This window comes from Mytilus edulis, chromosome 4 (assembly GCF_963676685.1).
Source record: "Mytilus edulis chromosome 4, xbMytEdul2.2, whole genome shotgun sequence".
In the NCBI taxonomy this organism is placed as follows: domain Eukaryota; kingdom Metazoa; phylum Mollusca; class Bivalvia; order Mytilida; family Mytilidae; genus Mytilus; species Mytilus edulis.
The window spans coordinates 2,731,136-2,757,901 of record NC_092347.1 but is presented as its reverse complement, the minus strand read 5'-3'; the positions used below and the strand labels follow the sequence as shown (position 1 = coordinate 2,757,901).

The following is a 26,766-nucleotide window of genomic DNA, read 5'->3' as shown; positions in this document are numbered from 1 at the left end:
AAATATATTAAGATACACGCTGTGGATTTATTATGTAATTTCCGTCGTTTGTTTGTCATTATCTATCGTGCGAAATTTTACATTCGAATGTTTATAATTTATTAGGGTTTATATGATCACGATGGGCACAGTATGTGGTCATTAAAATATGATATGGGTAATTAGCATATCATATGATAACAAATCTTGTTCGAAGAAACTTTAGAATCGTAAGATTTTATATTACAATTCTCTTTTTCGTTTAGTTAGGTTAGAATATCTCACAATAACCTCCTTGCTAAAATTAAAAATCATTTACGTTATTAAAAAAAAATCGAAGTTTGGAATATACCAATATGTTTTCTAAAGGAACATTTTTTTCATAGAAAAACAAAAAAGAATATTGGGTATCAATCCGTGACAGAAAATGAATATAACCACATTAAAAAAACACATTAAAAAATTAAGCAAAGGAACAGCGCTGTAAGTCACATTAAACCTTCAACGTGGAACGAAAAGTATCTCACAGCACTGCACGTGTAAGACGACCACTAGCAACAGCCAGAGCGAAATAGTTTGCCAAAAAAAATGAATAGACTTCGTAAGATGTTACACCAACCATTACGGGTGCGATCAAAAAGGAAAGAAGTACGTATTTAAAAATTTTAGTAGTTCTTACGTGATTAAATCAAACTATATTATATGCAGAATCATTTTTGGTAAGTAATAAAGATACATATATCAAATGAAAGGGTAAGGACTGCTGAACCTTGCAGAACACACACATTTGACAGATGAATACAAATGAAACAAAAAGTTATGAATTAGTTCTATAAAATTGAGGACGTACATTGCCTGTTACTCAGATATGAAGTACTTAGTTTGGTGTATTCAAAGTTATGATATAACTAGTACAGTCTGATGTGTAAATAATGGTATACTTACCCCCCATATATATATTTGCATGCTGTTTTTTGGTGTTGACGTCCGGAATACTACACTGTTGACTTAGCTTCTCAGTGTTCCAGCTTTCCGTAAAAATGGTTTTTCCATGATATTACTGTAACATTGCTCTTATCAAACAAATAATGAAGGTTAAGAAAACATTCGTTTATAAGTAATGAAAGCATTTGAATACTGGTACGATTGAAGTTAGAATAATGCGTCTTGGCACGTCTTCTTACAAAGTTATTTGTATCTGCTGAAAAATGCGTCAAAACATCTGACTCAGTTTGTCTAGTACAAAACGTGTTAATAACATAAAGCATGTTGTCATTCTGGGTGTATGTATGTAATAGTTACCACTGGACATCATACATCGTTATTATCGTCATCCTCATCATTCTTTATATAAATAATGACGCGAGTATCTTATGGTAAAAAGGGACATAAAAAAGTGGTTGAAACTTTGCTCCATCATGGATATCAATCTAAATAAATATAATTCTCTAATTTCGTTATCCTCTTATAAAATGTAAGCACTATCATGTTTTTGGAATGATTTATCCGGGTTATTGTTTCACATGTAAATAATAAAATAATAAATGGCGAATTAACTTAAAAAATATATAAACTATGAAAGTACCAAAGCACTTACTTCAATGTTGCTTAAACCCGCGGGGATTTCAAAAGAGCTTTTTACACAAGACAAAGTCAATGAAGACATTCCATTACGAACCTATATCTACTGGATTTATTGTTATTTTGTTCAAGTCCTGAATATGCACGTAATTTTAGCCTAAACATGTGTTCAGCAAACTTAAAAATCGTCTTTTTTTTTTTATCTAAAAACTGTCATAGGGTGAAACTTGCACATTTATTTCTTATCTAAGATCGGTATTTAATTTGCCTTGGCCTAGAGTGTTAAGTATTTGTAGATTTATTGTTTTCGTGAACTTTAGCAGACTGTCTGACTGACCGTTAACTTTAATGTATGATGCAGCTGTGTTTGAACTGTAATCATTTATAATTAGAAGCCGTACAATTTATGTTCCTGTTTGTTTATATTCTGTTCCAATACTTCCGATACTATTATTTCTATTTTTTGTTCATTATTCTCTATTCTGTAAACCCCCATCCACATCCTCAGGTATAGACGAAGTGTCATATATGTGGTCTAGTAATGTCAGCAGTGTGATCTGCACATATATCATTTTGTAGAAAAAGATGAACGGGTGGCGTTATACATTGTTTTGATGTAAGATATGATACATCTTTTCTATAAAATCGATTGATTGACAGATTGGTGGTTGCAGACTGAGAACGTGCAGTGTCAAATAGTTCATGCATGCATGCACGGAACGAAAAGCTATTTTAAAACAATACATACGTATTACCATGCATGGGGAATACCTGTAATAAATTAAGGGTAGACCAGGATGAAGTTCGGTAAACTTTTTATACGGGTTTTACATTTTTTTCTATTTTGGCGGATGAAGACAATTCTATTCCCAAGTCACCATTAAGTGTCCATAAATTCAGCAACACCCATACATATATATATACCTACTTTCCAATCTTTTAAAACAAATAAAAGAAAGAATAAGACAAAATGATACACATTCTCAAACGCCTATTTTATCGGTAATAATACTTGAGGGTCTTGTTGGAGTTGACAGAATATCAAATCACGCGACTGGGAAACGCAGAATAAAGGACAAAACATATAGCATATACAAAAAAATATAAAGAATAGAAAATAAAAGGATGATCAAATAGAGAATAATGAGCAAAATTATAAAGAATAGAAAAAATGTTTTAAAAATTAAAAGAATACAAAATCGATGGACCATCCATCCAGACCATTATAATTTTGTAGTTGTCCATTTTTGTTTAGCATATTATTTTATTTGAAAGATATAAAATGACCATACATTAAAAACCTCTATGAAATGACACAGATTCAAATAATTTACAACCTTCGATTTGTTTAATGTATGTTAGCAAACAAGTGCCGCATATCTATCAGAAGTTGTAAAATAATTATTACTAATTACAACAAACGCGGCTTAAAAGCCTTATCAATTTTATGTAATGCACGCGTACGTTGATTGTAGGCCCATAGTGTTACCACATGCCGAGAAGTCTTCAAATGGAAACACAAGATAATTAATGACAAGACGCAGGACACTTAAACTGGACCCCTGTTGTGTTCACTTATCGCTACACTGACGGTGCGAAGCTACATTGTATAGATGGAACGGCGGACCAGTTTATATGACACTGATCTGTAATTTTGTATAATATGATCACTTGGTATTTCTCTCTATGTACGTGCAACGAAGATGACAGACAGTGGACATCAAAAGGAGGAAAGACAAGTTAAACATAGACGGGATAGTTTTCCAGTTTCGATTATGAAACATTCATCACAGTTCAAGAAATTGGAGGTTAGTTTTGCTCAGTTTACTAGAGGTGGGGTGAGGGGTGGGGGTCAAGGATACTGGGGTCCCCTCGTGGATACCCGACATACATGCTTAATGCATACTAGACGTTTAATAAGTCTCTGCTTATGTCCCTTTTCAAATCCTCGATCGATCCGCATCTGCGAATCAATTTGCATATTTTTTTACGATAGCACTGCATAAGAATAATATCGATCACTCCATAATAAACAAGTACAATTTGGAATAAAACATTTATGGAACTCCAAAACTGATTATGATAACGATAATCATATCATTAAAGAAAGAGGTGTATCATGAAGCAAAGCTTAATGCTATAACTAAATTTGACTTTACTACTCTGACAATTTGTTATATCACAAAGATAAATTTATATACTACAAGTGTGGACACAGATCAGTGTGGATAGTATGTTTGGGTTTTTGACTGTGTTTTGTATGACTAAAGAAGTTCTTTGTTATCCCCATTGGTTTCTATATTATTAACTATGTTTCATGATATGACAACCAACCTGAGCATTAGCAGAGTTGTTTATTTTATATTTAGTTTTTTATGTTCAAGACGGGAATAAAAGAGCTCGAGACACTAATTGCATCAGTTACTAAATGATTATGTCAGATAGAGTATGTTCCACATTCTTGATTTTGGATACATTTTGAAGCTAGTAGAAGAGGAACACATAACAAGTTAATTTTTTCATGATGTGATTTTTTTTATATTGGAGATGGTATCTGAAAACATGCGAACATAAGTTTGAACGTAAAATTATTAGATAAATATTATTTATTATCTTAAGTTTAATTATTATGATATTAATAATGTTTCTAATTGGTAATCTCATTATTATTTCCTACTGGTGAAAGTTGAAGTAATTTTTAAACATTTAAAAAATTAAAAAGTTAACTTTCTTTACGCTTAGTCTTAGAACAGCTGTTAGGACACACTAGCTATGAAATTGTTTCATAGAAGGATGGAAAATGTACCTATTATTTTAGCAAAAAGTGAAAGATACCCAGGGGCGGGACCAGTCATTTTTAAAAGAGGGTTCTAAACATTTGTTCCAATTTAAAACCAATGATCGTAAAAAAAAAAGGGTGTTCAAAGCACAGAACCCTAACTGGGTCCGCCACTGAATCCAAAGGATCATATTTATACTCATAAGTCTATGAAAAAATAACACACCATTGCGAAAAACGAATAAACGAGCAAGAGATTATATTATGTAAAAAAAAATATAGTTTTGAACATTTTCATAAGTACCTAAAGAACTGTACTCACACTCTTATGCAATCTGTTTGGCACACAGAATAATTGACAAAAAGTCTGCATCTTCATGGATAACATGACCATTTCAGTCAAAATATAATACGCTGTTCTTTATAGGTCACCAGACACTTCTATCAAAAGGATTTTTTTTTTAAAGAAACACAAAAGTTTAGAAGGCAGACAAAATGGCAGAAATTACTACAACCACAGAGAACATTAGTGAAGGATACATTTTGAGGAAAATCTTTAGAGGTAAAAAAAAAAAGAAAAGAAGTATCTTAGAATGCTGAAATTAAGATTCATAATTGTTGTTTTATAAAAAGTGTTCTTTCTTATCTCATTGCTAAAGATTTTGAAAGTGTTAATTTAAATATAATTGTTATTAGTGATTTAAAATTCATTATTTTAAGAATGCGTGCAATGTATCGGTTACTCTATGAAAAGGAATATATTATGAATTTTAGAGCGAGGGCCTGATATGTGATGTTCAGTTGTACAATCATTTGCACATCTTATCTATACGGCGATCAGATCCGGCTGCTCCTTCAGTCCTTGTACATCTCTCTGAAACATTTGCTTACTTTACAAGTTACAATTCGTTTTTGACAAGGTTAATGTAAGATGTTGCAAGACTTTTACCATCTTGGGTTATGCCCATTTATAACCATAAACAATGCTGGATGTTTCTGTTCTCTAACTTAAGTTTGCCTCAACCGAATGTTAAAATCACAAAACTGTCTTCACTACTTGAATCCTGTACATGTATCTGAATGTGGAAGTTGACACGTGCACATTTACGAGCAGGATCATTTGTAGCCCATAGACACATTTTTCTTTTTTTTTGTATGAACTGCATTTTTTTATTTGATCTTTCAGATAGCTTTGGTTGAACGGAATAATGGAAACATGTATTTGGGAATATTACATTTACAAAGATGATTGTTTGAAAAGGTCAGAAGAGTTTGAAGATGAATAATTCCAGCTACAGATCTGCATGTCCCTAAAAGATCAGATTACTAAACGATTAGTACCAGATGCATTATAACGAAGCTTCAAGTTGTCTCTCAGTTTGTCTGTAATAAATAAGACCGTTGGAATTTTCTTTTAAATTATTTTAATTTTGTATCATGTAATACTTTTAAGATTATTTTTATATGAACAAAATTCATATTGAATGTAGAATAAATTTATTCTGTGTCTCAGCCTCACCATACAGATAACTTAACTCAAAATAAATTTATTTTATATTTTATTATAATCCGAAATCGCATTGAAACTAGAATTAATTTATTCTGTGTCACAGCCTCACCATACAGATTACTTTACTTCAAAATAAATTTATTTGATATTTTATTATAATCCGAAATCGCATTCAAATAGAATAAATTTATTCTGTGTCATAGCCTCACCATACAGATAACTTTACGTCAAAATAAATTTATTTTATATTTTATTATAACCCGAAATCGCATTCAAATAGAATTAATTTATTCTGTGTCACAGCCTCACCATACAGATAACTTTACTTCAAAATAAATTTATTTTATATTTTATTATAATCCGAAATCGCATTGAATGTAGAATAAATGTATTGTGTGTCTCAGCCTCACCATACAGATTATTGGACTTTCAAAATAAATTTATTTTAAATATTGTTATAATCATAAATGACATTGAATGTATAATAAATTTATTCTATGATTTTCTCGAACTAATAATAGATATTATGGCTCTATAAAATAAATTTATTTTATAAATGATCATATACCGAAAGCACCATGCATTTAGAATAAATTTATTCTATGTTGAATCCTTTACAGAGAGTTGACTGAAAATGGACAGCTAAGTGTAGATTTCAGTATAAATTTATTTTGAAATGTAACAAATAAATACTAATATAACAGAATTGTCTTTGTTTTTCATGATTTTTTCTCTAATACATGGGTTATAGAATAAATTTATTACGTTCTGGTCCGAATTTGGCCTCTAATTGCACTTGTCAGAATTAAGAGTGAAAAAAGAGGAAAATTGGTTTTTTCCTTTTTTATTCTGCTCTCAGTTTATAGCTGTTATACATATTTAAAGTCTACAAAATCTCCTAATAAAAGAAAATACAAGTAACAAACAAAATATCGTTTATCTCCCCTTGACAGTAAGATTTATAGCTATATTTTTAAAAGAAATGATTAGCAATAACATAAATATATCAAGCCATTAAACAGATATAAATGGAAATTTTAAAAACAGACGATCAAATATCTATATCTGATTCAGTTAAATGTTGTATGTGTGACATTGTGGAATATAATTGTTCGAAAATCATTTGAAAAAAGGACTTACTAGTCTATGTATATTATCCGACTTCGTTGTCATTTTTATACATGTTTTTACATTTTGATTTTATTCTGTCCATTTAATATTGATTTTGTGTGGGCATTAATATTTACCCTATTTCATAATTATTTGTTGTATACACAAAGCCGGGATCAGAATAACATCGGACATTTAACTTGGCGTGTAAATGATTACTTTCCTTACGACCGCAGTTTTTCAACCTGAAATAAGATCCCGCAAATATATATTTGCAAATCTTACATTTTCACTACCAAATGCTCACATATTTGTAACATCAGATATAATGATATTCACACCTTCGGAGAAAAAAAAATATATATCTTACAATTATAAGTTAACGATGTAAAAAGGAAAAACTCAAATCTTTTATTTTATGCATCCTGTAAAACTCATTCGTTTCCAATTCAGTGACTCATTTATTTAGCTTTATAAACCAAGGTCAGAATATAGGCCACTGTTCTACGAAATGTTTAGACCATTGAACTTGAAAAAAACATGACAATTTTAAGCAGCCTTTTAACTCCTTAGAAAAGAAATTACATCGACTTATTATAAATCTAATACGGAGAACAAAATCTGTTTTTAAAGCATGTTAAAGAACAAAAAAATAAAGAAGCTCGATGTTTAGGCCAAGACTGACAAGCGGTGTCTATATAAATACCACATAACATGTTTTCATACTTAAATGCATGTGATATTTGCCACTGGACATTTTAAACAAAAGACGCCCATTGACAATCGTTCTATCCTGTAATATTATTTTTTGTTCCGATGAAGTACTACTCCTTAGTTATTTATAAACGTACATTGTTTCGATAAAAAGGCTAAGTCATTAGGCCCGGAGAAGATATTAGATAAAAATAAAGATAAGAAGATGTTGTATGATTGTCAGTGAGACCATTCTATACGGTTTCGAATAAAAAAAATTAATATTAATTGGTCGATCAGTCTTCGGTGAAGGATCTCTCATAGCTTATTGAAAATTCGTATTTTATGCATGTAAAAATACATCTGACATGTAAGACTTACAATAGAAAGCACATTATTATTTAATGCAAGAAACCTCCATTTATGCAGTCAAAGCTGATATGAATTTCTGTGCAAAATATTTATGAAATATTCAAAGTTTACATTGATCTTGCACAATGTAAAACCATGTTCAAAGCATACCGTTGTCTTGTGGATACAGAGACAGCTAGATACTCTACGGTTAGATAATTTTTATTTCCATTTTAAGACTTGAAAAAGTCATATATTATGGAAATATCATATATTTAATTTATGAATAAAAAAATCAGAAAAATTAAATTCCCAAGTGATATGAGATATTTAAATGAAATACCGATATCTATAGTATTTATTAAAACACTTAGTAGGTACTTTAAAACTGGTACGTATATTAACTACTAAATGTCGAGGTAACAACACTTTAAACTGTCACCATGCAGTGGAACAATACAGACGTAGAATGGAATAGGTGTTTATTAAAATATACAAGTTTGACTGTGATGTTCATAGATAATTAAGTAAGCATTTGAAACATTATTTTAATGAACACAACGACTTATGGTTGTTGTTTTTTTACAGAACGTCAGGCGGCAAATATTTGATGCATGGCACATACACCATCGAATTTGTAGGATCAATAAAGCGTGCTTCTTAAAAACAAAAATGAGTGTATTTCATGGTTATGTCATAACATTTCACTCTTATCAACCTGGATGTTATAAAGTTCCACTTTAAGTTTTTTTTCTCAAAATCTCTTACATAGTTTACACAAGAATCTGACAATGATACATAAACATCAAAGGAAAGCAAAAATGAACAAGCTTTATTTAACCATGATAGACAATTTAGATGTAATCTGTTTGTGTTTTTTATTTTCTCGTTTTCAATTCTATGTCCAACTTTGGTGAAGAGACCGCACGCTCTGTTCAGAGTTGTCTGCACAGATTTTTTATCGGCAAATATCCAATTTCAATGAACTTATTTGAGCAGGTCAGCTGAAATTTCTACCATGTGTTGTTTTGTGCATATAATACACTAAGTTAATCCTAGATTAAACCTTAAATTAATATAAAACATAATGTAGCATTTTGGTACGTCTAATCTCGGTATATAAGAGTTTAGTACGTGATTTAAACATACTGTAACTGGGATTAATTTGTATTATTGCACAGCCACAATAGTAGAATGGAAGACACGAATACAACACCTTAAATAGAAACTTGTTCACAATCAAAATGTTGTTTATTTGCGGATACAAGATTACTTAGAAAAAAAATAACAAGTGAACTCAGGAAGAGTTAAAAAAATTACGTGATAAAGATTTGTGTTAATAATTCCATGAAGGGAACAAAATCGATATTATTGAAACGATATTGAAAAGTTAGCAATGTTTCAATCCTCCCTTGAAAGAATTCCTGGGAAAATAAGACGAGGATTTGTTTACCAAACTTCCGAAGACATTCTCCCCTCTTTAAGAAAAAGACATGATTCGCGCACCACTAAGGAAAAAGAAAAGATTCAGCGCCGAGTTGTTAGACATGATCTCTGTCCTCCTTTTAGGGAGGATCAAAGTCGGCCGGGAACACCAGTAGTGGGTACCAGGCTTGAACGATATGCAAGTGGTAAAGGTCGAAAAACACAAATACCATATGAAACCTCTGATATGTATGCTAATAATGGGATGTACAAGATGAAACAAAAGGGTTCGGCAACAAGTAGACGAGAAGGATCTGGAAAACTATTACTTTCTGCAAAGAGATGTCCTACTCCACTCCCGAACGAAAAACCGCTCACTAAATTATGTTGGAATCATCACAGAGGTATGTCTTATACACTAATTAAGGTCACATCAATTGATTTCTGATTTCAGTTTCCCGTTTATCACTAACTTTGAAAAAAAAGTTAAATTTCTTCAGCATTGCTGCAGAAGCTAATATGATTATTATTTCCTAAACGACCATAGAGGTACAAAGAGTTCTTAATATTTCTTACACATACACTGTTTAATCTCGTCATTAATAAAAAGTAAGGATTCTTGTCAGAGGTAGTTTTGAATTTCAACTTTGTGAACAATCATTGGTCTACTTTACAAGCGTCAGTACGACAGTGTGCTTGATATGTTGTCGACAGTGTGCTTGGTAAGTTATAAAAACAACAACAACAAAAATATTTTTATTGTCAATCAAGGACGCCCTTAAAGAGCAGTATAATTACAAACAATTTATTACAATGATTATTATTAATTCTTAATGATTATACAAATGACAAAATATAGAATAAAGAAAATAAACACAAAAGCAAAATTAAAACTGCAGATATTTATATATGTATATATTCAACATGTAAAAATGTCATTCAACTGTTTATGGAGACCATTAGTGCCATAACATTTAAATTTGGTTTATGAATGATTCACTGGGTCAGCAAATTGGCATCATTTACATGTTTTATCAACTTATCCCTCTCAGTCCAGAGACTGATCTATCTTCATAGTGCTTGATATGTTGTCTACAGTGTGCTTGGTAAGTTGTCGACATAGTGCTTGATATGGTGTCGACAGTGTGCTTGATATGTTGTCTACATATATATAGTGCTTGATATGTTGTCGACAGTGTGCATGGTAAGTTGTCTACATAGTGCTTGTTATGTTGTCGACAGTGTGCTTGGTAAGTTGTCTACATAGTGCTTGATATGGTGTCGACAGTGTGCTTGAATTGTTGTCTACATATATATAGTGCTTGATATGTTGTCGACAGTGTGCATGGTAAGTTGTCTACATAGTGCTTGTTATGTTGTCGACAGTGGGCTTGGTAAGTTGTCTACAGTGTGCATGGTAAGTTGTCTACTTAGTGCTTGTTATGTTGTCGACAGTGTGCTTGGTAAGTTGTCTACATAGTGCTTGATATGGTGTCGACAGTGTGCTTGATATGTTGTCTACATAGTGCTTGATATGGTGTCGACAGTGTGCATGGTAAGTTGTCTACATAGTGCTTGTTATGTTGTCGACAGTGGGCTTGGTAAGTTGTCTACATAGTGCTTGTTATATTGTCGACAGTGTGCATGGTAAGTTGTCTACATATATATAGTGCTTGGTATGGTGTCGACAGTGTGCATGGTAAGTTGTCTACATAGTGCTTGATATGGTGTCGACAGTGTGCTTGATATGTTGTCTACATAGTGCTTGATATGTTGTCGACAGTGTGCATGGTAAGTTGTCTACATAGTGCTTGTTATATTGTCGACAGTGTGCATGGTAAGTTGTCTACATAAATATAGTGCTTGGTATGTTGTCGACGGTGTGCATGGTAAGTTGTCTACATAGTGCTTGATATGGTGTCGACAGTGTGCTTGATATGTTGTCTACATAGTGCTTGATATGTTGTCGACAGTGTGCATGGTAAGTTGTCTACATAGTGCTTGTTATGTTGTCGACAGTGTGCTTGGTAAGTTGTCTACATAGTGCTTGATATGGTGTCGACAGTGTGCTTGATATGTTGTCTACAGATATATAGTGCTTGATATGTTGTCGACAGTGTGCATGGTAAGTTGTCTACATAGTGCTTGTTATGTTGTCGACAGTGTGCTTGGTAAATTGTCGACATAGTGCTTAATATGTTGTCGACAGTGTGCTTGGTAAGTTGTCTACATAGTGCTTAATTTGTTGTCGACAGTGTGCTTGGTAAGTTGTCTACATAGTGCTTGTTATGTTGTCGACAGTGTGCTTGGTAAGTTGTCTACAAGACCTGTTGGTGACCCTCTGCTGTTGTTTTTTATTTGGGCGGGTTGTTGTCTCTTTGACACATTCCCCATTTCCATTCTCAATTTTATAGTGCTTGATATGGTGTCGACAGTGTGCGTGATATGTTGTCTACATATATATAGTGCTTGGTATGTTGTCGACAGTGTGCTTGGTAAGTTGTCTACATAGTGCTTGTTATGTTGTCGACATATTGTCATTGTGCTTGGAACGCTGTCTACATAGTGCTTGGTATGTTGGTAAACATATGTCTTATCGATGAAGATTGGAAGAATCCTCTATCCAAATTTCAAACACATTCCATGAATGTTTGACAAAGATATTAATGCTGGAATACATTTCCAACCCAGACTGTATGGAAACATTAACAGATAAAAAACGAAGTCCTTTTATCAGTAACACACAGAAAAATTCCAGATTTTGATCTGTTTATCAGTATGACCCGCTGTCTTTTGTTCTTGAAAAAAATGATGTCCAAGTTTCGTAAAACTGCATGAAGAAATTCCTTAGACTTTATCGTTATTTTAAGTTCACGAAAAAACCTAATTTTCCATTAATGATAAAAATATGTAAAAAATAAAATCACGAAAATACTTAACTCCGAGGAAAACTTCAAATGGGAAGTCCCTAATCAAATGGCAATATCAAAAGCTCCATCAAATGGATAACCACTATCATATTCATCACTTGGTACAGGCATTTTCTCATTGCTGATGTTATTAAAAAGCCGGTAAAAAAAAATAAAAGGTCACAATTGGTAAGCTGATACGATCTTTTTTGTTTTAAAGTTTTGTTTTTAAACCGACCCTTATCGTCAAGTTCTAGATATAAGTCCTAATCAAATGGTAAAATCAGAGCTCAAACACATCAAACGAATTGATAACAACTGTGATATTCCTGACATGGTACATGCATTTTCTAATTATGTTGGATTGAACCTGGTTTAATAGCTAGCTAAACCTCTTACTTGTATGATAGTTGCATAAAAACGGACAAAATTATATTTGCAATATACCTTAACATAATTTATTTTTTATCATAAAAAGAAATGTGTCCAAGTTCGTAAAATTCTATATTGTTTTGTTACAGTTATTGATGTAAAAATTGTACAAAACTAACTATTTAAAAGTAGCACGATCTCCTTTTGCACAAAACTGGTTAGTAAACTAAAGTGTTTTAAAACACAAAAAAAATATAATTTTCTTGTCAACTTATGGCACCCGCTGATTTTTTTACCATAATATCCATCTTGTCTGTTTTCAGAATTAGTAGAAGAGGACGATTCGGATGATGACATAATAATAAACGAAATGTTGGATATCCGCAGACAACATGAACGTCATTTTACAGCATCTACCGTTCACATTAATAAAAACAATTTTGACGTTACACTGTCTGATTTAGAAAATGACGCAAGTCACAAGCCTCATGATCCAGTGCAGCTGACGCAAAAAGTATTACAGACGATGAGAAGTGACAATGTCAATAAAAACCAAAGAATTGTACAGTGGTTAATGGACTGTGAAGAAAAGAGCAAGTTTACGGGTTCACAACTTCCGTCACATTTACCGGATATCATGATAAATGCTCGGCATGTTACTTCCGCCTCGCCTAGTATGGTAAAAAGGATTTAGTGAATAGTTTTACAACGGAGTAATTATTTGGTTAATCTTGCTACAGTCCTGTACTATTTGATCGTCGTTCACTTATAATGGGTAACATTTATTGTTCATCCAAGTACTATTAGGGAGCAACCATCTGACTTAAAGGGGGAGAGGGGTTAATATGTTGGGTTTTTTTTCAAAACTTTCAATCCAATTTTTTTTAATATTTTTAAACAATAGAAAGTATGGGGGAAATCTGGAATTTAGAATAAATATTTTTGTCATCTGCTTGACCGGATTATTTTTTTTTTCGTCAAATTGGAAAACCATAACCCACACCCACCCCCTTAAAGTTAGATGGATGTCCCCTATTGAACTACAAGAAGAAGTTTGTGTTTTGCCGCAGATTAGACATTGCCAGCCAGTTGTAAGAACTTTTTATGATCTTGAGTCCGTGAGATATTGTTTTCAATAACGTCTAGAACTGCAATGTCATTCTAAAACAAAATCCAGTGGATACAAGAAGAGTTTTAAAATGACTATGATATAATTAATATAAAAAGTTGATATTCCAAAACAGTCAGAAAAAAAAACTGTATGCGATAACAAATGATATAATATTCTCTTTATGTCCCTCTTTGTCATATACGTCCTCCCTTTATTTTGAGGGCATTTGACTTTCCTGGTGAAGGCCACAGTAAATCCAGAAAAAAACTGCGAGTACAAAACATTTATTAGGTGTTATTTTTATTTTTAATTTAGATTCCAATGCATTAAAACAATACTAATTCAATTTGATTACCAAATATATAAAATGGCGTTATACATTTTTAGCTCTATGATATGTACTGCCATAAAGGCTGTAAGTACATGACATATATAATAAGAGACTACAAGCCGTTGCTCCTACTTCGTAAATGATATCAATTTCCGCAGTGAAGACTCGGTGTGTTCGGAATAAGCATCACACAGTAGCTTTCATGTCTGATCTGTATTCAAGTATTGCATGCTTCTTTATGTCAATTCATTGGGTGTACAAGCGTTGACCGAAGTACATTTTGTATGAAGCTCTAACGCGCTTCATTCTTAAAATGTACGCACAATCAACGCTTTTACAACCTTATGAAATTACTAAAAGAAGCATTCAATACTTGTATTTACCTTTTTTTTTCGCTATGATCACGAAAACACGATTACAATTAAGTTTTTCATTTATTTACCTGTGCACTTTATTGTGGAAATGTGTGTCATCATCAATGTTACAATTCATTTCGAAAAGAATGTTAATTTCAGAATGATTGATGTTAGCCAATCAAATAAAGTATTACAATAAAACATGCATCCGATGTAATTATTTTTGTTGGATGTATTTCTATTTGTATCCATCAAGTGAATTAAGCCTTTTTCAACTAATCTTTAAAATTTGTTCTCATTTTGAACTGTTACACAACTGTCCCATGTTAGGGGAGGTTTGTGCGTCCGCTACATGTAACAAGTTGAACCCCGCAACATTCGTATGTACATGTCCCAATTCATCAACCAGTCAGTGAGTTGCATATAAAACAACGATCTCAACCTATTGCGTATAATAAGTTTAAACAATGATCTCAACCTATTACTAAAAAGTAAAATAACAAAAATCTTGAATTCCGAGGAAAATTCAAAGCGGAAAGTCCCTAATCAAGTTGCAAAATCAAATGATAAAACATCAAACGAACGGACAACAACTGTCATATTCCTGAATTTGTAATGGTTTTTTCAAATGTAGAAAATGGTGGATTAATTAGTTATCAAAGGTACCAGGATTATAATTTTAATACGCCAGACGCGCTTTTCGTCTACATAAGACTCATCCGTGACGCTCAGATCAAAACAGTTAAAAAGCCAAACAAATACAAAGTTGAAGAACATTGAGCACCCGAAATTCCAAAAAGTTATGCCAAATACGGCTAAGGTAATCTACTCCTGGGGGTAAGAAAATCCTTAGTTTTTCGAAAAATTCAAAGTTTTGTAAACAGGAAATTTATAAAATAGGGGTACAGCAGTCATCATTGTGTCACAGCCAACCTCAATTAGAACAGAAACATACAATTATTTAAAAAAGAAGCACAAAGAATATCTATCAAATTTAAAAACAACACTCATTGCTTACTTATATATGTATTTTAAATCAACACATAAAGGATTGCAATATTTGAAGTGCCGTGGCTGCATTAACATCAACTCTAGTGTAGTGGCGAGTGTTTGACGTCAGAATGTGAACGTCACACAGGAAGAAATAAAGAATAATTTTTGTCGTTCAAAGTATCTTATGTAAGCAAAATGTAAAAACATTCAAAAGAGTATTACACGGTTGAATGTCTACAACAATAATACATGAAAAACGATTATCAATCTAATAGTAATCGCAGTCACAATATTAAATGCAGTCTAAATTCGAATTAGAACTATTTAGTTGTATATCTATCAAGTCTATAATCCTTTGTTTTCTGAACCTTATATATCAAACAGTAACTTTAAATGAATATTAAAAGTATAAAGACGTCATCATAATGCAGTCTGTGAAGTATTACCTGCAAAGCAGCTTGGGACAACTTTATTTTTGGATTTTCCTTTATTTCTATACCATTACATCATTCATATCCGTCCTTGGATGTTGTTCGTGTTGCTCAAAATTTATTTTTCTGTAGTGTAGTATGAATCGATCGGCTTTTCGTCGTTTTTCATGGTGTTGTGTTTGTTTTATTCCATATATCGTTTTGATTTCTCATCCCCTTGTTCTTTTCTCAGTTTATTTCAAACTGAAAATTAATTAAATATATATCTTCTTCGTCTAGATTCTGTTAACGCATTATCTGTTTAATAATTATCATGATAGGGCAACTCTAAAAGTAAAACATTATAACAGTCTTTGTAAACAAATTTAGTATAATTGTAAGATAACATACATTCAATACAAAAATAATTCATTGTGAAAAAAAGCTTGTCCTTCATTTCTTTTGTGGTGAATACACTACTGAAATGACAAAAAGGTTATTGTTCAAAAGTGAAATAGTTATCTAACCTGACGAAGCCCTGTCTTTGACATGAATATCAATAATGTTGTCAATTTTATAAATTTCCTGTTTACAAAACTTTGAATTTTTCGAAAAAAAGGATTTTCTTATCCCGGGCATAGATTACCTTAGCCGTATTTGGCACAACTTTTTGGAATTTTGGATCCTCAATGCTCTTCAACTTTGTACTAGTTTGGCTTTATAAATATTTTGATATGAGCGTCACTGATGAGTCGTATGTAGACGAAAAGCGCGTCTGGCGTACTAAATTATAATCCTGGTACATATAAAAGCGTACATACAAACAAAAACAAACGAACAATACGTGGTCTGTCTTACCCGACTTATGTTTCATACTATAGGGAGAGATAATTAAAAACACACACCAAAATCTTAAGAATTTGTAAAAATGTGTTTTACGCCATTTCAGCAATATGTATTTGTTTTGTGTCATTATGGAGCACCTAACCGACTTTCCGTTAATCGCAGTACACCGTATCCTATTTACAAACTTGTTTGTTTTTGTTTTTATTCAACAGTTGTCTTCAGATTCAACCAGCTATGTACTTTTATTGATCGCTTTTATGTTATCAGCTTGAAGTACCAGTAATAAGAGAATTGAAAATATATACATTTACATCCTTGTCTATCTGGAAAAGGATATTTGAAATTCTCTTATGATTATGTCCTGTTAATTATGCTTACATGCAGAGATATTAATTGTATCACACTGTACAGATACGAAAAAGTGATACAAGCATGCTTTTATTTAGTTAGCTTAACCAGCCTTATGAGACGTTAATATGACATTTCCATTGGCTATTTGTCGGGTCATTGATTACTTTCAAAGATTGGGATCACGGTAGTACGTATTTGTCAATATCAATGATTTGGTGCATGTAGTACGTATGTGTCTTCATCAATGATTAGATTCACGTAGTACGTATGTGTAGTCATCAATGCTTAGATTCATGTAGTATGTATGTGTCATCATCAATGATTGGTTTGATGTGCGTATGTGTCTTCATCAATGATTGGTCGGAGGTGCTGATGGAGGTATATCACGTATAGCGGTTTCATAACTTGGAGGAGGCGGTAATGAATCACCTGCAACAAACAAAAAGTCATATTAAATGTAGTGTGAACTTTATGAATGTTAAGTGGGAATGTTTTTTACCTTAACAAATGTACAATTTCAATACTAAGACCAATAGTTATCAAAGGTACAAGGATTATAATTTAGTACTAAGAGAATCCAATCCTTAGTGTTTTCGAAAAACTGAAAGTTTTGTTAACAGGAAATTTATAAAAATGACCACATTTTCGATATTGTTTTTACTATTTTTCTGTCTTTAAAGTAATAACACAAAGTCACATTACATCCAAAAGTAAATTATTTTGACATGTTCGCCACTATTCTTTCTGATATCATTGTTAGATATTGAAGAACCATTTACAGTGGTTATGATTATAGAGAGGTATGGTGTTATTTGCTGGTGTTTTATGTTGTTTTATTGATGTAATACATGGTTTTTGATTAATTTTTTTTAAAGATCAATAAATATTTCGTAGAAAACCGACGACGTAAATGTTATTTCGAAGCTATAGACATTGATTTATCAAAGTGCTTGTAAGCACTGAATGGTAAAGATTGCTTCAATTTATCAGTGGGAAGCAAAATCAAATATTGCATTGGTTGTAGTTGATTTAACAGCAATTTTAGACAAAGGAAGATAACTCCAATGGGTTGACTTTAACCATTATATCATTTATCATTTTAAATCAGATATTCGAAGATTTCTGCACCTTGCAAAGGTTATGTAATTTTCTTGACAAGTGAGACTTCATTTGTGCCTTGAATATGTGAACATATATTAGTTTAAACTTATTAATTTATAGTGGATTGGGAAACAAGTTTTGCAACTTATATTAATCCCTTTCCACTTTGCGGGTGAGAGTACTGCCTTGTAGCGGCATTAGCCTACTCTTTTTCGAAATCTACAAGGGTGTCTTTAACGTGCAAGAGATATGGCTCTCTTAACACGGGTCAGCCATTTATCGTCCCCTTCCGACGGACTATCATCGTTTCCCCAAGACCATACTCGCAGATGGTGTCAGGGGAGAGCCGAAAATTGAGTTCCTGAAATTTTCATCCGAAACGGGAATCGAACCAGGAACCTTTGTGTTAGTAGTCCGATGCACTACCCACAATACCACGGCTCTCTTTATATTACTTTGTTAAATTTCTTGAAATGTTCATGGATATGATCTATAGAATGTTATGATCAATGCAGTATATTTTGTGTATTAAAAAAGTAGTGATCAGCCTTGGAACATTTAGATATCAAGTCAGTTCCATAAGGCTTTGGTTACATTGCATGCAATCTTTACCTTAAAAAGTCTGTTCCTAAATTTAGAAATAGAAATAGAAATGAACAAAACGATCATTAAAACGGGAAAACATTTTATAACTGATGACATCATTGCGAATCTACTGTCAAATATTTTTCTTGCAATACAATCATCTGCATTATGTCAGAGCTATATGTGAAATGTTTATCCATTGACCTATTTGCAATAAAGTTGAATTCAAAAAATATATAAGTGTGTGCTTTAATCTGTGAAAGTATCAATAGTTGTATAAAATAATGTAAAATATACATAAATGATACCTTGTAATGTATGGTAATCTGGTGGGGGTGCGGAAGGCTCTGGCATTAAAGTCGACGTGCGAGTCTGTACCAGCTCTTCAGACACTGGATTCATTCCTGTTGTTTCCAACGAATCATCTTGGTAACTCTCACCTCTCACATTTAAAACTGAAGGTGTACAACAACCCACCAAGGCCGCATAACACAGCCCATATGGCTTACATATATCTTCACAATCACAGTCACACGATGGACAATTTGTACAGTCAAAACATTCACAAGTGAAACAAGTACATACAGCCTCGCCAATACATGCCAAGCCTACTTCTCTTCTAGATCTGAGACGCGACTTTATACAGCAGAACATACCAAATGCACAAACAATAAAGACAACAACTCCAGCTACTGTATAACCTATGTTGTTGCTTGTGGTTGTGTTATATTTTTTTATCTGAAATTGAAAGCAGATAAACCAGGTCGACTACCGGTTTAAAAAAGAATAAAATAACGAGCTCTATCTGAAATTTAATACTGAAAGTGCTTTATAAAATGTCAAAATCAAAAGCTCAGAAAAATGTCACGCATGGAAACCTGCTTTCAGTTCCTGATGTGCTGCAGGCATTTTATTACGTAGAATATGGTGGTAATACCTGGTTTTAGAAATTGCTAAAGCAATATATTGCATGCCAGTCGCATTATATTCCATTATATATATTGGTTATATAAATGTGTTTTTGCAAAACAAACATACGTAATAGGTAAAAAGCGTAAAAAATTAGGGTACTACAGTCAACATTGTAATGTAATATTAGTCGCAATAAAAACAAATCAAATGGAAAGAGCTGGTACTGCTTTGTTTCATAAAAAAGAATAGCTAACGTAAATACAAGTATCTTGTCCTAGGGAGGGATAAATTCTACTTTATAAAGGATCAAACAAAAAAATCACCGAAACTGACATTATTAAAATGCTTGTTTCTTGATTGACATCATATCTGTTTCGTTCGGAGAACGTGTTTTTGAACAGACTGTCGGCATTCCAATGGGAACCGATTGTGTCCCTCTTCTTGCCGACTTGGTTCTTTATCATTATGAGGCTGACTTCATACAGGAACTTCTTAGAAATAAAGATAAGAAGTTAGCAATATCCTATAACTCTACTTTCCGCTATATAGACGATGTTTTTTCACTAAATAATTCATAATTTGGTGATTATGCTGAACGCTTATATCCCATCGAACTAGAGATAAAGGATACAACAGATACAGTTAAGTCGGCCTCATATCTTGACTTACATCTAGAAATTGACAATGAGGGTCGGTTTAAAACAAAACTTTACGACAAAAGAGATGATATCAGCTTTCCAATTGTGAACTTTCCATTTCAAAGTAGCAACATTCAAGCAGCACTTGCATACGGGTATATATCTCCCATTTGATATGTTACCATGCTTGCATTTCCTACCATGAATTTCTTGATAGGGGGTTGGTGCTCACACGGAAGCTATTAAACCATGAGTTTCAAATGGTGAAGTTGAAATCATCCCTTCGTAAATTTTATGGACGCCATCACGAGTTGGTTAAATGTTATGAAATAAACATTTATCAAATGATATCGGATATGTTCCCAATGTTGTTACTACATTCCCCTTTCCTTTCATGAATGTGGGTGTATTAAATGGGCATTCTAAACCAAATACAAAATTACGCTGAAACAAATATAAATATGTTTATTTCGATGTAACTTTGTCGGTTTTGTTAACAATATGTTCCCATTCAAAAGTGGACCAAATTCTGAAGAATTTGTAAGCTTTTTCAAGCTGCAAACAGTGTTAAATAACATTTTTGATGGATTATTATGTATATATAGTTATTTATTGAAAAGTGGTTACAGTCTATCACATTTACATCACTTTCAGTCAGTATTTAAACATTTTGTAGATTTGGATAGCATGAGAGAGAAAAATAAAGGTACACCAACTCACCCAATTGAATGTTATTGCAGTCTTCTCATTGTCATGCTAAAAGAAATATTTTTCTGTAGCGCCTTTATTCTATATTAATTACCTCTAAAACGAAATGCTGTGACTTTGATGATAAGGTAAGGTTTTGGTATTGGTTCTCTATACCCATGAGGTAGCAGAATGGAAATGGTTAACATGTACGCCTGCTTTACGCAGGTTTTCTCAATATATCTGTCGTGTCCCGTGTAATACTGCAGTAGATTAAAACAAATGAATAACAATAGCCAAAATCAGGGCTCGAAATCTACTCACAGAGAAATCTTCTATGCAATAATTCCTAGTATGTAAAATATTTCTAAAAGGCCGAGCTAACTATTAAACGTTTAAAAGATAGAAAAAAGATGAACCTACAGATAAAAATTTACAAATTATATACACAATTTTAGAGATTAAGCAAACAAATCCCCCTATAAACCAGGAAATGAAATTGGAAGCGTTATAAGAGTTACAATGATTTCAACTGAAGCGTTGTCGTCGTTTCGAAAGTATCAAGTCATCCAGTAAATGTCGTGCTAATTAGTGTCACAAACAACATTTATCTTAACTATATCAAGTTAATCCTTGTCTCGAATAGCATAACAGCTCACAAATCGCAACGTTAAGTTCACGGTATGAACATGATGAAAAACAACTTTAATTGTTCTATTCCTTTCCTATAAGACATTATACGGTATATTACAAAATATAAAATTAAGAAGATGATTGCCAATGACACCACCGTCCTCATAGGACTAAATGACACAGAATTTTAAAACTATAGGCCCCCGTACGGTCTTCAAAAGACTAACGCTTAGTCAGTTTACTCAAAACTTTAAATAACACTTCCCGGCGAAATGTGTTATCCAAAGGTCCGAAATATCGTGAGCCTAAATCCATCAATTGGAAATACAATTTTAAAATACTGGTGGATTCAGTCAGGATAATGACAGGCAATGGGCGAAGCGTAAGCAAGAAGACGTAGATGCTCATTCAGAATGGATTACGGCTGTGAGGTCGTTGATTCAAATCAGAATTAAGAAACTGAATGGATCTATCAATATCCATGCTACGTCAATCTTTAAAGACCCAAATGTTACAAAACACGTGTCCTACCTCCATGAAAAATATATTGTTGTCTCCGTAGATAAATCCATAAACAAAATCTTTTTTGTATGTAAAACTCATTACATAAACTGCTTGATAAATGAATTAGGTCTATTAGGTATTGAGAATTCACTCGGAAACTCAACATATACCCTCACGACACTTTCACAAGAGGAAATCCTGGATAATCATAGGTATGTTCTATGTTCCTTTGGAATTTCAACCAAGGATAAAAAAAAACTGGATCTTCCATCACTGTATTGGATACATAAACTACGTAAGTGTCCTTACAAACAACAGGATATTGGTATGTCTTCCAAGTGTTCCACAAAACCTCCCTCTTAATTATCAACATCTGTTTTATCAGCGATCAAAGCCGGGTTTCGAAGTTATTGTGAAACTGCCTATTCTAGAGATGGCGTTAATCAGATGTGGATATAGAAAATACCAAAGATCTTTTATGGACTTTATATTGTTCATGCTATCTAAGACTTTTTCATCTTACAATAGTATTGAAACATTTGACTTTTCTAGACTTTACAAAAATAATATCCCCATTTCAAACTGAAAATCCAAATTGAAAGAGTTGGCATTGCTTTGTTTAATTTAAAAAAAATGACCAACGTAAATCCAGTATCTTGTCTTAAGGAGGGATAAATTCTACCTTTTAAAGGATCACATTGATTTAAACAAAAAATTCTCTGAAACTGAGATACAACTTTTAAAAATATTAAAACAAAAAATAAAACTGCTCTTACCCATTGTGATTTACTCCCCGTCTCATTTTTTACTTGCAAGATAATATCACCTACTGAATATGGTAAATCATATACCAATGACTCAAAGCAGACTGTATATGATCTATGCTCACTACTCTCTCCGCCAGTAAAACTAAAATCACATAGTTTAGGAGAAGTTTGTCCATGCCACGATAAATTATAAAATGTACTCTCTGTAAGTCGTCTGACGTATTGGTCACAATAATGAGACTCAAACTGTACTGAAATAGTAAGATAACTGATTGATAGGTTAGATTGTTTATTCGACACGCAAGTGATTTTAACTAAAAAAATAAATTTCATTTGAAAAAAAGACTAACCTTGCAAGAGCTACATGACCAAAAGGGACATAACAAAATAGCCAAAAAATACAACTTCCTTGGACCCTTATTTTCCTAACATTTATTAACGGAGAATTTAGGAAACGTTTGTTAGAAAAAAGGTCAGTACCGAACACTGCAGAACATATCACATATCTATCAGGCTAGGGTGCCAGCCTAGTGCTAGTATATGGATGTTAGTATCGAACACTGCATTACTTATGGTATATCAAGTAATTAAGAGATATAGGAAGATGTGGTGTGAGTGCCAAGGAGAGAACTCTCCATCCAAATAACAATTTAAAAATAGATCAATGTACGGACTTCAACATGCGTACGGAGCCTTGGCTCACACCGAACAACACGATATAAAGGGCCCCAAAATTACTAGTGTAAAACCATTCAAAAGGGAAAACCAACGGTCTAATCTATATAAAATTAAAAAAAACGAGAAACGAGAAACACGTATAAATTACATAAACAAATGACAACTACTGTTCATTAGATTCTTGACTTAGGACAGGTGCAAATTAAGAACACACAAGCAGGGGTACTGGCCTAGTGCTTGTATATGAATACAAGTACTACATTTGTAGTACCTAACCCTGGTTAGGTTATGATACATATCAAGAAACCAAGAACACACAAGCAGGGTCACTGGCTTATAAACCACTATGTGATAGTATTGTGATTCTGAACATCTTAATTTGGATGAACGTTATGGAATATCTGTATTGCAGATGTCTATGGATATGTCTAAATTTTTGCAGGTATTCTCCGGTGAAATTTTCTCCGATTGTGACATATCCGAATATGAATAAGCAGGTTATTAATAATGACTTATGGAAATTCCACGGTTACTAGAAGCGGAGAAGAATATGTACTAGTTAGGAACACATAATATTAGGAATATGTTTTAAAATTGTCATGTAAACATGAGGTTTGGTCAGGTTCAATCCACCATCTTAAAATGTCCTGTACCAAGTCAGGAATATGGTAGTTGTTATCAGAAAGTTCATCTCTATGTATGTTTGAGTTCGTTTTTGTTTTCATTTCTTTATCAATTAATCTAACACATGTACAAAATCTCTGTTTGCTGTCATTTGTCACCGATCATTAAGATGAAAATTATAACTACATTCGTAATGTTTATCAAAATATTTTATGTAGACTCAGTTTTACCTAACCGACATTAATAATATTATACCTGTGTGAATATGTAGCCAAAAATAAAGCATCACAGTAACTATGCATGGGTCACTAAACTGGTAACTATCTGAGTAAACTTACAATTAATTGAATACAATCCGTAACAACTGTCCATGAAGAGGTACATCAGAAAAAATAATACTAAATTTGGCTCTGTGATAAAATGCATTCTGAAAAAAATGTATGACGAATATTAATACAAATCATGCAAAGCTCTGATTCCTTTCACGGATTTAGCTTTACTTTTTGGACCTTTTTGATTATAGCTCTTCATCTTTTTTGTAAAGAGAGCCTTGGCTCAAATACAAATGTAGTACTTGTATTCATATACAAGCACTAGGCCAGTACCCCTGCTTGTGTGTTCTTAATCTGCACCTGTTCTGAGTCAGGAATCTGATGTTTAGTAGTTGTCATTTGTTTATGTAATTTTTACGTGTTTCTCGTTTCTCGTTTTTTTATTTTATATAGAGAAGACCGTTGGTTTTCCCGTTTGAGTGGTTTTATACTAGTAATTTGGGGGCCCTTTATAGCTTGTTGATCGGTGTGAGCCAAGGCTCTTTCTTGTTTACTTTTTTGTTTACTTTTGAATGACCTTTTTGATTATAGCTCTTCATCATAGAGGTTTAGCTAGCTATAAAACCAGGTTCAATCCACCATTTTCTACATTTGAAAATGCCTGTACCAAGTCAGGAATATGACAGTTCTTGTCCATTCGTTTTTGATGCGTTTTGTTATTTGATATTGCCATGTGATTATGGACTTTCCGAATTGATTTTCCTCTGTGTTCAGTATTTTTGTGATTTTACTTTTTATTAGCTTTGGATTTCAAATATTTTGGCCACGAGCATCACTGAAGAGACATGTATTGTGGAAATGCGCATCTGGTGTAAGAAAATTAGTACCGGTAATGTTATCAATAGTACATGTGTCATGACGTATACCGGTATTTACTGAAGGTGTTTCTAGCATTCTTTTTTAACCTTGGTTGCAGTTACTTCAACAGAAACTAGACAAAACCAGATGATCCGCAGGGCGCAGCTTTATACAACCGCAGAGCTGAATTGTTTTACATTGTCATTTCGGGGTCTTTCATAGCTGACTATGTGGTGTGATATTTGCTCATTGTTGAAGGCTGTACGGATACCTATACTTGTTAGTTTCTGTGTCATTTGGTCTCTTGTGGAGAATTGTCTCCTTAGCATTGCCACAAACATACCACATTGATTTTTTATATATATATTCAGAATTACTTTTGAATGATTTCTTCAGTTTTAAAACAGCTAGTTTCAAAAACAAGTATCTTTGGGATATCGAGGTGATACCAAAGTATTGAACTATTTTGATTATATCATCCTCGAGGAATAACAATCAGAGACACAAGCTATTGTGTTGGTAGTTTTAAAAAGAAATGGAACAACTTTTACTACACCAAATTATTATTTAGTTTGTAATCATTTTTACAAAACAATTATATTACAGTGAATAATAATAGATCTCGACTCGTTTCGTACCCTTTAGTTGTTCAGATCCCCGTATTTGAATCTTGATGAATATTTATCTAATTTGCAATGATTGGATCCAGCAATTTTCAAAAGGGGGCGAACCCTAAATCAAGATGTGGAGAGTTCCAACCATAACGTGCCAGCATTTACTTTTAAAAATGATCGTCAGAAAAAAGGCGGTTCCAACCCCCGGAATCCTCACTTTGATCCTGCATCCCCTTATTCATAAATTTACATGTTTGATCGAACGTATTTGAAACAGAATTGTTTTATTTGTAAATACTGTTAATTTTATAGAATTATCTATAATATTATTACGTCATGTCGACTTCCTGTTTGGCGTGTTTACTAAATAATTAAGATACTACCTTTCTTACTAGTACTGAGTACTCATTCAAGAACGCGAAGTCCTTCTGTTTTCCTCCATTTTGTTGAATCAATAGTTTAAGATGTTACACATATTTGTAATATTCAACAGCATTATTAGAGCGAGGAAACGGAATTTAGTATTTGTGCATATATGATGACCTAAAAATAGATCTATATATTGATCGGGGTATTAGAATAGCATTATAATATATTTACATTTCAATGATTCACAACTAAAATAAATTCGTTTGGGTTTTATCAATCTTTGAACATAAATTATTGAAAACCAATTTTTCATAACTTATAGGTTATCTAATTTCTAAACAGATTAAGGTAGAGTTAATCCATGTAAATACCACACAATTCACTCAAATGCAAATGACAAAATTAGTCCTTTGCCCA

At 32.7% G+C, this 26,766-nt stretch overlaps 2 protein-coding genes and 1 long non-coding RNA gene across 3 annotated transcripts; 1 reads left to right on the top strand and 2 right to left on the bottom strand.

Annotated features, from left to right (window-relative positions):
- Positions 1–9,130: 9,130 nt before the first annotated feature.
- LOC139518751 (uncharacterized) lies at positions 9,131–14,193 on the top strand. The gene is made up of 2 exons (XM_071310309.1): positions 9,131–9,832; positions 13,033–14,193. Exons 1-2 carry the CDS (start codon positions 9,400–9,402, stop codon positions 13,401–13,403), a joined length of 804 nt encoding a protein of 267 aa, XP_071166410.1. The 5' UTR covers positions 9,131–9,399; the 3' UTR covers positions 13,404–14,193.
- A 2,792-nt stretch (positions 14,194–16,985) lies between these two features.
- On the bottom strand, positions 16,986–19,547 carry LOC139518749 (uncharacterized). Its single transcript, XM_071310307.1, has 2 exons — positions 19,102–19,547; positions 16,986–17,536 (listed from the first exon to the last, which is right to left on the bottom strand). Exons 1-2 carry the CDS (start codon positions 19,445–19,447, stop codon positions 17,457–17,459), a joined length of 426 nt encoding a protein of 141 aa, XP_071166408.1. The 5' UTR covers positions 19,448–19,547; the 3' UTR covers positions 16,986–17,456.
- A 1,184-nt stretch (positions 19,548–20,731) lies between these two features.
- LOC139518750 (uncharacterized) lies at positions 20,732–26,528 on the bottom strand. Its single transcript, XR_011663442.1, has 4 exons — positions 26,364–26,528; positions 24,575–24,663; positions 22,944–23,185; positions 20,732–21,293 (listed from the first exon to the last, which is right to left on the bottom strand). It is a non-coding gene; the product is annotated as an uncharacterized lncRNA (long non-coding RNA).
- Between the last annotated feature and the right edge of the window lie 238 nt (positions 26,529–26,766).